Raw genomic sequence first — 13,277 nt, forward strand, 5'->3', positions numbered from 1 at the left:
TGCCCCTTTCGCTCCTGACAAGCTTTTAGAGTTACAGCTGCTGGTGGAGGACAAGCCTGCAATGACATAGGAAGCATCCACCTAAGATGTAGTCCGGAAAATCATGTCAAATCACACCGTTCCCTGCGTTCTCCGACTCTTTCTCTGGAACCAGAAATAAACAATTTAAGAAAAACAACCCAAAACAGAACTTTGCAGGGAACTTTACCACTTTGCTTGCAGGTGGCATTTGCTGTTTCCCTGCCTTGGGGGCAAAGACAGCTGTGATCTCAGAGGCCAGCTCTTGCTCAGCCCTTCATTTAGCACCTAATCACTTTAAGCAGGTATTTGATTTCAAGAACTAGACTAGGTTTGAATAAATGCCTCTCATGTCTAATTTACAGGCTAGATGAAGATCTAGGCAGGACAGGTTCCAAGACATCACCTCCATTCTCAAGGGTGATGTAGCAGGTAGAGCCATAGGCAGGACACCTTCCACTAGACCAGGTTGCTCCAAGCCCCATCCAACTCAGCCTGGAACACTTCCAGAGATGGAGCATCCACTATTTGTCTTTTATGAGAATTTTTATTTACAAGGACAGGAACATATGTGTGAGGCAGCACTGTGTGGCACACGGTGACCCTTAGGGCCTGAGAGCATAATTCCTAATACAAGGAAGAACCAGGTCACGTCTGTATTTCAACAAGGTATTTTATTGGTCCAGCAACTGCAAAATATACAAATTTCTGAAAGGCAGACCCTGCTTTTAAGCTGGCACAGCTTTATATCAGGCAATTATTCCAGACCTATATACAGAACAGTTAACATACCACAAATCAAAAAAAAAAAAAAGTAACCCCAAGTAACTACACCCTTCTCTCCAAGCTTTGCAGTATACATTAAATAAATAAAGAATGCTTTGCTATCAAAAAAAATTAAAAAAATAAATTCAAGTATTGCAAAGGAAAACAAAACCAGGGGAAAAGAGGGGGGAAGAAATCACTGGTGTGGTTTGACAAGTCCTCTTTCCCACTCTGCCTTGGTTGTTAACCAAAAGCAATGGGCAGCGAGTTTTTGGGGCAGTGTGATAGCACCATCCCACCAACCCCTCCAGCACAAGAGGACCTCAGAGACCAGTATTCCCATTGCTGGAGAAAATGCCATGTTCAAATTTCATTTTTTCATGGACCTACTGAGACATCTATTTTTCTCAAAGGAAGAAAGTTTAGGGCCATTTTTTTCTGGTTTTATATATATATTTATATATATATACACACACAAATACACACCAAAACATCCGCAGAATTACATGTGTACAGGGTTGATCTCAGGGCAGCCAGACGTCATGTTTGTATTTGCTGGCTTATCTTTTTGCAGCAGGAGGTGGGAGATAAAACTCTCCAGGAAGGAGGTTGGAAAAGCCAAGTGAAGTCACCTCCCCAAAACATTCGTTTATCTCAAAGGCAGAGAAACCAAAAGGGTAGATGCCACCCGTGCACGCAGGGAGAAAGAGGTTGCTTTTAATGAGGCTATTAAGAAATTAATGAAGTGGGGGTAAGTGTTCTTGGTTTCATCTGTACAGGAATATAATACACATATGCACAAGCTCACACAGGCAGGGCTCTGTGGGACACGGGCTGAGCGTGGTCCCGGCCCCCTCCCGCCGTCGGTGCCGCTCCAAGCGCGAGGCTGAAGCGTTAGGCACTGTGGTTCGCCTTTTCCCAAAGGAAAAACAGACCAAACCCCCCCAAAAAACATGCACACACACAAAAAAAAAAAGCCATAACTTCTCCCCAGACCTCTCTGCCCAGTGCTGCAGGAGGGGCGGCTTGCCTTCACCTCCTGCCTCCAGCCAAAAAAACCCATGAGATGGGGATGGAGGAGATGCTGCACGTAGGTGGGGAACAAACCAAAGCCCAACCCAAAACCCTAAAAAAAAAACCCCAAAAAAACCCCCCTTCAAAATCCACAGACTTTTCCACAAAGCAATAGTGGTTAATTGCCATTTTTAACTGCTGTCTCCCAGCCTAGGGCAGGCTGCCAACAAGGAATTTCATGTATCAAAGCACTGGGACTTTGGCTGATGGAGTCAAAGTCAGGACCTCACCCCACTTCTTCCCTCCCCCCACACACACACCTTGAACACTGTAACTACTATTATTTTGTAGTCCCAGCTTTCCAGCATGCAAAATACAATTAAAAAACAAACAAACAATTGCCTGTATTCAGGCTTCCCCCGTTAAGGGGCACGACTTGAAAAAAATACAATAGTTATGCTCCTGCCACAAATAAAGTGCAAAAACCAAGCGGTTTCTATGTATACACATACACACACACAAGTATGTGCATGTATATATAAAATTAAAAAAAGAATACAGAAAAAACTGTCCCTTCTCGTGGCTTTTTGCAGCCAGACAGGGACTCCTGCAACCCGGCCAGACTTCTGGCCACCTCCATGAGACCTGTGTGTCTACAAAATGCATCTAAGCTCAGCCTAGGGATTCAAACCCCTCCCAATACCTCCTCTTTCCTCCAAGAAAGAGGAAAGGGGAGATGAAGTACCAGCACAGCACCTCAAAACAGTGCTCAGTCTCCCTCTAAATATCAACCACGCCTGAACTTAGACCATCCCTGGGTGCTCTCTGAGATGAAAGCATCACCCGAGCCACCAGCAGTGTGGTTCCTCCTACACTACAGGCAGTTTGTAACCAGTGTTGGCAGCAGACCCACATTCCCTGCAAACCCCTTTAAGGTGTCACTGATTTAATAAAAAAAAAAAAAAAAAAAAAAGAAAAAAGGAAAGAATGGGGTTTTGTAGTTAAACCCAGCAGTGAAGGAGTTCACACAGCTGCCTTCCTGGTGCTTGCAGACCTGGGTGAGCTGGGCTGGCGTGTGCGACAGGCTGTAGCGTGAGTGAAGGACTGCAGTACAGCTTGGGAGGGGCTTACCAAGAATTAATAATAATAATTAAGAAAAAAAAATGCAAAACCCCTTTTTGCCCACCCTCCCTTCCCCCTATTTCTCCACTAACCCCGCACCATCCACATATATACACGCCCCACCCGCAGACAAGTGGGTACCAATCATCTATACAGAAGATCAAAACTGCTTAGAGAAGAAAAATTAAAACTCCTGTGCGCTAGAAAGCACTTTACAGCTTCGCTATGACCCTACAGGACGCTGGAGAGGAGAGCAAACCCTGCGGCCTTAAGAGCTGGTGTTGACCCCCGGGGGGAATTCAGCTCCTCTCCTCCACTCGCCTGCATCCCTCCCCCCGGCAGCAGAGCGGTTTGTGGATGAACGGGCGTGAGCAGGAACAGCCGAGGGTCGCCCTCGCCGCAGATGGAGGAGACCGGTGGATAAGCAAGCTTCGGGAATGGCAGTGGGATGGGAAGCTGGCGTCGCCGGCGGCCTCGCGACAGTGCCAACGGAGTCACGACGGCTTTTGTGAGTTGTTCATGTTCTGAAATGAGAGGGGAAGGAGAAAAGGTTGAGGGGGCTGTGCTTGGGTCAGACCTGCAGCGTCTTCTATGTACACGTCAACACAGGGACGGAGGGTAACAAAGCCACGGACGGGTCACTACGGAAGCATCCGCCACAGAGGAGAGGACACTGTCCACCCAGGGAGAGGGACAACCCTGAGATCAGCTCATCTGGTTGGAAAATGGTACTGAAAACACCAAGGTCATGAGTTCAACCCCTGTGTGGGGCACTGGATCAAGAGTTGGACTCGATGATCCTTGTGGGTCCCTTCCAACACAATATCATGTGATTCTCTGGGGGGAGGATATGCTGGCTGGCTACCCACACCTCTTCCCTCAAGCATCGCCTGGCTTTAACTACAGGGTGGGAATTGACAGAGATAACCCTAAAAAACTGAGCTAAACCCAAGGCAACCCTCCCACCCCACCTGGTTCACACTTCTGAAGCTGCTCTGTGGTCCCTGCAAGGCAAGCTGACAGAGGACCACAGTGCTCAATCAAGGTGCCAAATTAAACATCTTTCTTGCTCCCCTTGAAGGTGGGCAGTGTCCCCTCTGCCTGCCAAGGGCAAGGTCATTGTTTGTCCATCCTTGGCACTGACAAGAAGAGCCAACTCCCACCAGCCATGCCAATGAGGTCTCCAGCATGGGGACCAGCCACCACCACTGCTATGGCAGAAGCACACACTCCCCCAATGACAACCCCATGAGGTTTCATGGGCCCTAAAGATGCTCCAGCCACAGCCCTGATACAGGGTGACAACAGGTACCCACCAGTGTGTGGTGGGAATGACAAAACCAGAGACAATCAGCTGAACACAAGCAGGACCAGGCCCAAGGAAAGCATCTGCTCAAGGAGAAACCCAGGGGAGATGACCACAAGGACACTGCCCAACTCACAAAACTACACAAAACAGGGTAGGGGAAAGAAGGACTAGGAAACAGCTAGGAAGGTTACTATTTTTTTGGAGGAGTATTTTTTATTTTATTTGTTTTTTCTACCTAAGCTGCCTCTTACAAGCACCAGGAATCTCAGTCACGCTACGAGGCAGAGCTGCTCTCTCTGTTATCTAAGGAGACAGAAGGAGGGTCAGGAAAAGCCACATGCACCAGAGCCATTTACCTTGGAAATATTAGTAAAGAGAAAACTTTGAGAAAGTGACAAACGGGTCTTCTTTAAGCATGAAAAGTGAAGGGGAGAAGAAGGGAGGGGATCAGGTGGTTGTTAAAAAGTGCACTTTGGATCACAAACCAAGCAAAAGGAAAAGAAATCATCACAGCAGGTAGTCCCACAACCCCAAACCAGCTCAATCCCACAGCCATGTTGCCTGCCTTTCCAGATGTCCCCTGATCCTCCTGGATGGGAATCAAGACCCCAATAGCAAAGGTTAATGCAACAAAACACCCACTGCCAACCCAGTGCCATGGTGCAAATTGGGAATAAGGTACCTTCCACCTCCCCTGACCCCATACAAGTGGTGATGGGACAAAGTGAGCGACCAAATGTAAGACAACAGCCTGAGAGTTAACAGCAGCATGAATGTCACCAAGCCTTTAGTTTGGGGTGTCTTCATGGGTCCCACAAAAGCAGCCTTTCCGCAAGTCCCACACTAGCAGGTGGAGGCAGGCTCCCAGCAGCTGGAGATTTTAAACTTGCTGCTACCAGCCTAAACCTGGGATGGGCAACCATCACTGCCTGCTCCAGCACAGCTCTTGGTCCAGCTAAATCTGACACAGCCATCCCCCAAATTCAACACCAGGGAGTGTTTTCAGTGTCCCAGCCAGCACTGAGGCATGTAGTGCTTTTCATTGCAATATGGATGGGGAAAAGGTGGATGGAGGGATGGACAAAAAAAAAAAAAAAAATCAAAAAAAAAAAAATCAAAAATGCATTCAAAGCAACCCAAGAAGACCAGACATTTCATCAGGGACTTTTGTGCCCATGAGCAGCAAGGAAAGGAGCACAGGCAGGCAAGCCATGCAATGTTCCTAACTTCCCTTTTTTCAAAAACTTTTACTCTAGAAGACCCCTGGGCACTACCCCAATCCCAACTCAACCCCAAAGTCTTCTCAGTCTTTGAGAAGACATTTGAGCACATCTCAACAACTGCTGCACTCTCAAGTCAATGATGTAGCATAAACTGAGTCCAAAGGCTTCAAATTTACCCAGAAGTTGTCCCAACTCTGTTACATAAGGATCTAGCAGCACTAAGCTAAACTATCAAAGTCTTGATTACTCATAATTACTGCATTAAATGCTCAAGGTTTTTTCCTTTCTTAATAGAGAAGGACAATTTGCATCTACTCTGCCCACGACATTTAAGCTGACTGTTCCCAAAATCCAGGCTTGCAGAACTGCAGATGCCTGGTTCCAGGATCAGTCCAGCTCCAGAAGACACACTCCTGAGAAGGTCAGAACCTTCTCTGGTGCCATCACTCATAGACACAACTCAGAGCCCTTAGGAAGGACAGACCACCCAGGTCTATCACCTACAGCACAATGTGCCATCACAGACAACTCCAGGAAAACCCAACAGTATCTCCCATCCCATGACTGTCCAGGGAATGTAGGCATCATCAACAGAATGCAAGTGATAACTTGCTTCATTTCACAACAAACTTGGGACATTTAACCAAGCTAGGATATTCGGGGGTTGGACAAAACAACATCCATAGTCTTCTCTTTACCTTTCCTAAGACAAATCCCCCTCAAAACAGAGAAATATTAACTCCAAAAAGTCCACGCCCCAGTCAGATTTCCCAACAAAACAACCAGTGGGATGGCAAGAGACATGGAAAAGGGGTGGAAGGGGGAATAAGACGCAAGAAGGTACTTACAGGCATGCCTTCCCTAGTAAAGGCTGCAGAGAGACAGAGAGAACGGAGAGAGAGGTGTCAGTAACGCCGTGCCAGACTGGGCAGAGGACAACGGACGGCACCCGACAGCCAGAGCTTCCAAACCCGGAGCCAGCAAAGGGTTTGTGTAAGACTCAACTGGCCCAAGCAGACCCCAAAAGCTGAAAGACAGGCTGGGCTGTCCCACTTGGGGCTTGCTGGGGTGGGAGGCTCATGCAAAGCAGCAACCAAGCAGAGCAATTTGGGAGCATGGAACCATTCCTAACCTGCCCAGGATCTGGCTGAGGAGGGGCGAGAGGATACCAGACAACACAGATAACAGAAAGAGGGGCTAGGCAAGACAGTGAGATCCAACAGGCAGCTGGCAGGAAGGGCAGCATGGCAAAGCAGCTCCTGTGCTGCTTCTCCAGTACCATCCCAGTTCCTTAATGAGCTCAGGGAAGGGGGTTTGTTCCTGGAGAAGCGTGCGTTCAGCAAAGTCTCTCTTCCTACATCTCTTCATGGGTAGGTGAAAGAGGAGAGGGCACGTGAGCACCACAGCAACCACCCACGGAGTTTCACTCAGGTTCACCACACCAAGAAGCTTCTACTCAATTTTGGTCCGTTTTGCCTATTGTTCCAGGAAGGGGACCCCTCCAGCCAAAGATGAGTCTTGGCAGCTCCGTCTCGAGGGAAGCACAAGAACATTTGCTTTATTCCAATGCCCAGGTCTACACTGGAGCCGAGCACACCCAGAGAGAAGGCACAAGCCCTTTGCTCCTGCTCCCTCTAGAAATGTAGCTCCCTGGGAGTCTGACACCACGATGCTGGATACTGAAGGCACTAAATTAACACAGCCCACTGGGGGGAGTTCATGACGCTCTCAAAACCCAAGAGAGGATCAACAGGGACCCTTCGCCAGGTGCTCCCAAGACCAACCCAAGGCAGGGAAGGACAGCAGCCGTGGGAGGAAGATGCATCTCAGAGACAGCAGCACAGGTTGCGACAAGTGCAAGCAGTTCCTCAGCTTCAGGAGTGACAGGAGGACAACAAACAATAAAACAACAAGAACAACAACCAAAAAAAAAAAAAAAAAAGAGAGAGTTCAACTAACTTGTCCCGGCATCTGCGTGGGCACTTCCTGAGGAACACAGCCTGGCAGGGCAGAAGAAACAGCCACATGCTCCTCAAAGCTGTTGATGCGAGGTTTTTTGGTGGGCTCTGGGCTTGCTAGAGGGGTAACGCTATTACGTCTCATGAGCGGGTTAGGTCCCTTCTTTGCTTCCTAAATTAAAGTGAGACAAAGAAAATAAAAGTAAATATAAAAAAAAATAAAGTTAAAAAAAAAGGGAAGAAGGTGACAGTTATAAAGGAAAAAAAAAAGGAGCAGGTTGTTCTGGTTTTTTTTCTTAAAGTGGCCTCTGCTTTTCCCCACAATCACTGTCAATGAGCAAACGAAAGGCTCTGGACACAAAAAAAAAAAAAAAACCCTGATACAAAAGTGTTCAAGAGCACAGAATGGGAGGGGTCAAAAATAAAGTGCCCTGCACTCAGACACAAGAGACCTTCCCCTCACCTAAGTCTCTGCTCACAAAAAAGTAACTACAGATAGCTAAAAACACCGAGCAGCAATCAAGGCATGACTTTGCACAACAGAGAGAGGCACCCATCGGTCTCCTCCTCGAAGCCAGTCCCTCCACCCAGGGAGAGGTGTGAAAGCAGGAAGAGGGAAGACAAGCCAGCCCAAGCTGATAAGGAAGACTTGGGAAGTGGGAGCAGAGCAGCCAGCAAGGGTTGGCACTGCCAAGCTCCTACTCAAGCGAGGAGGGATGGAGGGGCAGCGCCGACGCAGCTGAACAGGGGACCCAAGCACTTTGTGTGTGTCTTGCTCCATCCTACCCTTGGCCCTCCTGCCATCCCCAGCAAGGGTGGTGGAGGAGGGCACTGATGGCCTCCACGGCAGGGGGAAGGACTGGCTTCCCCCTTACAGCCATGGGGAGGGAGAGGTGGCCCTCTCCCTGCTGCCACCTGCCAAGGTCGGGAAGTGAAGGAAAGGAGACGTGGGCCAAAAGAGGACGGCTCCGACTGTCCAGCATCCAGTTGGGCTCCATCACCACTAAGCACAAATTGGAAAGGTCCCAGCATCTGGGACAGGGGCACAACATCCCCGGGGCACCCAGACCCAACACCAAGCTGGTATTCCACTCTCTGGTCTCTGAGCTCCTAGTGGAGCACATGGCAGACAGATCAGCCCTTACAGGAATTTTTTCAGAAGAGGGGTCTCCTCCCCACAGCATCCCTAGCCCAGCACCACCACACCCCACCCAGCAGAAAGACATTCTGGTAGCCCCACAGTGCCATGGGCATACCAGGAAAAAAAAAGCAAACAAAACAATCAAAATCTGCAAAGTCAGATTTTGGGCATCGAGCCCAGGCTCTGTCAGAAAACTAGGAGACCTGGGAGAAGTCACCTTCTCCACCCATGGCTCCATTCCCTGCTTGAGTGAATTGATGACTGTACAGGCAGAAGGGAAAGACCAGGGAGGAGCTTTCCCTGGGCCAGCTCTAGTCTGGGCAAACACACTGGGAAGCAGGCACATGCAACGCTCCTTCTCCCTTGGAAAACCCTGAACCAGCCACAACTTTGCCGAGCAAGAACCCATCTGATGCTCCACCAGCAGCACTTCCAAGCACCCAGCTGAGCCATCTCCCCATGCCCACTCCAGGTGTTCCCGCTGCCAGCTGACCGTAGGGGACAGGAGGGGACCACCAAGAGATGGCTCCAAGGAAAAGCAACACTCACCTCTGGCCGATCTCTGTGGGTGTTGACGGCTTCGATGTTCAGCGAGATGGATTCCACCCGGCAGCCTGCAGAGGGGAGCACAAGGAGACAGAGAGGCCATCAGCAAACCCAAAAGGCACAAGGTGTTGCCCAGTGCTGCACCACAAATCCCTGCTCTTCTCCCAGAGGCAGTCTGGATTCAGGAGGAGGTACAAGTCAAACCCCTCCACATGTTTAGAAGGAAGGTCCCACTTACCGTAGGCCACCGGGGTCAGCTTCAACACCGTGTGAAGGGGACATTTCAGGTAGGGCATTTCATCTGCAGAGACAGCAAAGCAGGAGGGTTATCCCATGTCCTCTTCAAAAGCATCTTTATCAGCAGCCAAGGCCACCCCACACCTAACAAGATGTATGCTCCAGGCCCGCATTGACCTGAACGCATCTCTGCAGAGCTGCATCCATCATCCCTCCTCCAGCAGAGTCCATCCTCTTCCCACAGACAGGGAGCTCACCTGCGCTCTTGTCCAGGAAGTATGCCAGGAGACAGCGCATGACAGCCTGGTGACAGATCACAAGGACATTCTCTTGCCTCTCCAGCTCCATGATGACTGGCTCCAGGCGCTGCACCAGATCCTGGTAGGACTGGGACAAAAGACAGGAAGGAAGATGAGGCATAGACTCAAAGAAACAAGCACCACAGGAGCAGCAGTGCTCTTTGTCTTACATCTACTGATTTCATGCCTCTGACTAAAGTAACATAATTACTGCTAAAAACAAGTACATCCTCATTTTCAGGTTACTCTAGAACACAGATACTTCTTCCATCAGAGAAGAAGCCGTTCCCATCTCAGTGAATCACATCTCAGTCCTGGAGTTTATTAAGGTAAGCAACAGGCGTTCTCAGGATAGCATCCCTCTCTCATCTTGAAATTTGATTTTTCTACAGGATTTCTAAGTTATGACAAGTCTGGAGCAACCTGAGAAACGCCAGCGTTTTGAAGGACTTCATAAAGAACCATGAGAGGCAGGCAGAACAAGCTCCAGACACCCAGAGGTGGTGTCTGACATCTCCACACATTCCTCTGTTTGGAAACATCCTCATGACAGTGTATCTAAGATTTTTTCCAAATGTCTATGTCTATTTTCCCAAATGACTTTTAATTTGGGGATAAATAGTTCAATTCACAGCCTAAAGTATCATCCAGAACTGATGTAAATTGCCACCTCATTGTGTCACACGCTGAAAGCAGATTGCTAATAACAGAGCTGTTACCATCAACCCTTAGGGAACGATACTGAGAACAGGGTGAAAACTACTTTTTTTGGAAATGACAGAAAAGGAAATTGGGGCAGCACAACACTTTGAGTGTATATAATAACGGAGGTTGGACTAGAAACCTCCAGACTCCCTTTCCTACTAATCTGCTGTAAAGCCAGTGGAACTGTTTGTTAAGTGATGCATTTCTCAGTGATATCTTCACAAACCACGATTTCACAAGAGCTCAGCACAGAGGTGAATATAAGCCCTGACTTTTCTCTATTCTAGTTTCTTGGAGCACTCACTACTCAAGTTTAGAGGACAGAATGAAGATAAAAAGGCAACATTTAAAGCAGAAGTCATGTCTCTGAAGGTCTCCTGCAGACCTACCTCCCCTGAAGGATAACGGTAGTAATATTTATCCTGATCACGTAAAGCAAATTCCTCTGGATGCTGCTCCCTGATTTCTTCATAAGTCATTTCTTCACACACACCCTGCCAGAACAGGACATCCATGGTTACTGGACACACTCAGGTCAAAAAGCATCAGCACAGCCAACACACAAAACCTTCTCCAAAGCAATTGTCTGTAACCCTATGAGTGCTCAGCTACAGAGCAGTTCCAAACAAAAATCATTTTAATCCACCATGCTGGATGGGGCTTGGAGCAACCTGGTCTAGTGGAAGATGTCCCTGCCCATGGCACAAGGTTGGAACAGATGGTCTTTCATGTCCCTTCCAACCCAAACCATTCTATAATTCAAGACAACATTTGAAGAATCTGCAGAAGGTACAACTAAGATCGAAGCCAAAAGGTGAGTCCTGCAGAGGTACCACCCTTTCCCACAGAAGGAAAATCTCCCCATGGCAGCTGAGATTTAGCAGAAGCAAAGAGTTTAGTGCTATTGCTCTCTCTTGTCAAGCAACAACCAGCCTGATCCAGCTCTTCCTACTGCAATCAAAGATACTCACAGCATCAATTTCATTGAGTGCCTTCCACTGCTCATAGGGCAGCTGGAGAGCTTCTGCTGTTTGGATTGTCCTTTTTAGTTGGCTGGTCCAGACTTTGAGGTCCTTCAGGTTCTGCTCTTCTACAAATTTGTTCAGTGCCAGCGCAAACTGTGGGGCATAAAAAAAAAAGAGGTTGATTCCTGGTCCATAGCTTCCCAGTGGGCCTTCTTCCCTGCTTCCCAGTAAGTGTTGACTTCTTCAGGTCTGCTTTTGCCCTCCATAGGTAGACAGATTAAGTCTCCTGCTCCAAGCTGATGAGCAGCCACACATGCAATGATCCCTAAGAAGGGGTGTGAGAACAGAGAGAAAACAGAGGAGAAAGAGGCAACCTATTGCCTTCAAGGAACATCAGCACCCAGGAAACAGCACCATGACCTGGGCTTTCCCACAGTGTTACGGAAAATCCCTGGCCATCCTTAACCATAGCTCTGCTTATTTGCTTTCTGCAGCCCAATCCCTTTTAAGGCCTAAGTACATGCAAGACTACAAGTAACAATGATGGCTGGGAAGTCGTTCTGAGGCCATGCCCAAACTTAACCAGCCCTATAGATGGATCCTGAGCAACCCAGCTGTCATCAAATATACACTTCATCCAACACATGGCATCTACTACACCCAAACCCCTCCTTGAAGCCACAGGGGAGTATTCCCCTTCTCCCTCACCTTCTTGCCCCTGTTGGAGAGGCCAGAGTCCCCTCCAATCTTGCCCATGAGGTTGAACTCGCTCTCTCCGTGCCGACAGAGATAAATGGTACGGGGCTGGACGTGGATGTTCATCAGGTAGTAAACAATCCTGCTCTGGATGTGATCCTGAACCCTGTTGACCAGGAACCGCCGGCCAACGTCGATGACTTTGATGAGAGAAAGCTCCCTAGGGAAAGAAAGAAACACCATTCTCATGAAACAGCCTTGTGACTTATCTCCCTCAGCATAATAATCACCCAGCTAAAAGGATTTCCTGCAGGCTATTTTCAACAGGAAGCCAACAGGTAACGGGGATTCACGGAGAGCTGAATAACACCAGTGTAATCGCCATTCCTCCTTGCAGCAGTAAAGAGGATTAAACAGGACTAACAGGGAACATGCTCCTCCCCAGGACAGGGATCAGCAGGAGTGGAATAATCCTCACAGAGCACACAGACGTGTTTGTGAGCAGTGGAAAGGCTGGGAGGTGCCTGCAGAGTCATACAGGACAGCAAAGGTCTTCCCAGGGCACACAACTAGGCAAAAGCCACAGGGTTTGCTCAGTCCTGTGGTCTGAGCCAACCAATCCCTTCCTTTAAGTGGGAGAACAACAAAAGCACCTCAACCACTCAAACTTAAGTGCTTTTCCAAACCCTTTGTATTTAGACCTGCAGAACAGGGTTGAAAACAGCATATCTGAGCCCAGAAGAGCCTGGGAAAGTTTCAGTGCCCGACTCCCTGGCACAGGGCTGGGGAAAACCAGCATTTTCAAGGCAAAAGCCTGGTTTCCAGGTGAGGCTTGGCCATACATAACTCTAACACAGTCAGGTATTTGAACACAAAGTGAAATACAGCTTCATCCTTCACTGCTCCTCTCCTGGGAGCAGGAGGGTGTTTAAGCCAGCTCAGAAGTCAGCAAAAAGTCTCTTACCTGTCGTAGTCATCAGGGTCTAGTGGCTGGTAACTGGCTTGGTAACAGTTGATCCTCTTCATGAAGTCCTCCATGGCATCAGTGGAGTTACAGTCCCGGTAATCTGGGCTGGACAATTTGACTTCCTGTGAAAAAAAAAAAAAAAAAACACACAAGGAGAGGTCAGGAAGGTCTCCCAGCCAGGCAATGCTAATCTCGAATTCCAAAGTCCTGCCAACATCCAGCAAACAGCTGAGACACTTTACAGTCATCACTTATCACAGGGCACAAAAGAAGAGAGTCAGACCCAAAAATAAGCATAAAGTGAGATAATCT

The 13,277-nt window shown here is 48.4% G+C and overlaps 1 protein-coding gene across 9 annotated transcripts in view; it reads right to left on the bottom strand.

Annotated features, from left to right (window-relative positions):
• Positions 1–673: 673 nt before the first annotated feature.
• The window catches only part of PFKFB3 (6-phosphofructo-2-kinase/fructose-2,6-biphosphatase 3), a 44,407-nt gene continuing 31,803 nt past the window's right edge, over positions 674–13,277 (bottom strand). For 3 of the 9 annotated variants that reach the window (XM_027639710.1, XM_027639706.1, XM_027639715.1), the window contains 11 exons: positions 12,963–13,087; positions 12,011–12,218; positions 11,309–11,455; positions 10,727–10,831; positions 9,591–9,720; positions 9,335–9,397; positions 9,100–9,164; positions 7,411–7,581; positions 6,300–6,322; positions 4,585–4,635; positions 674–3,443 (listed from right to left, as the gene is read on the bottom strand). In XM_027639710.1, the coding sequence (XP_027495511.1) occupies positions 3,437–3,443; positions 4,585–4,635; positions 6,300–6,322; positions 7,411–7,581; positions 9,100–9,164; positions 9,335–9,397; positions 9,591–9,720; positions 10,727–10,831; positions 11,309–11,455; positions 12,011–12,218; positions 12,963–13,087 (1,095 nt within the window). In that variant the 3' untranslated portion in view covers positions 674–3,436. The remainder of the gene's footprint in view (positions 3,444–4,584; positions 4,636–6,299; positions 6,323–7,410; positions 7,582–9,099; positions 9,165–9,334; positions 9,398–9,590; positions 9,721–10,726; positions 10,832–11,308; positions 11,456–12,010; positions 12,219–12,962; positions 13,088–13,277) is intronic. The other 6 variants (XM_027639707.1, XM_027639711.1, XM_027639709.1 and 3 more) reach the window with 6 other exon arrangements.

Source organism: Corapipo altera, unplaced genomic scaffold (assembly GCF_003945725.1).
Source record: "Corapipo altera isolate COAL_440 unplaced genomic scaffold, ASM394572v1 1b, whole genome shotgun sequence".
NCBI classification, from domain to species: Eukaryota; Metazoa; Chordata; class Aves; order Passeriformes; family Pipridae; genus Corapipo; species Corapipo altera.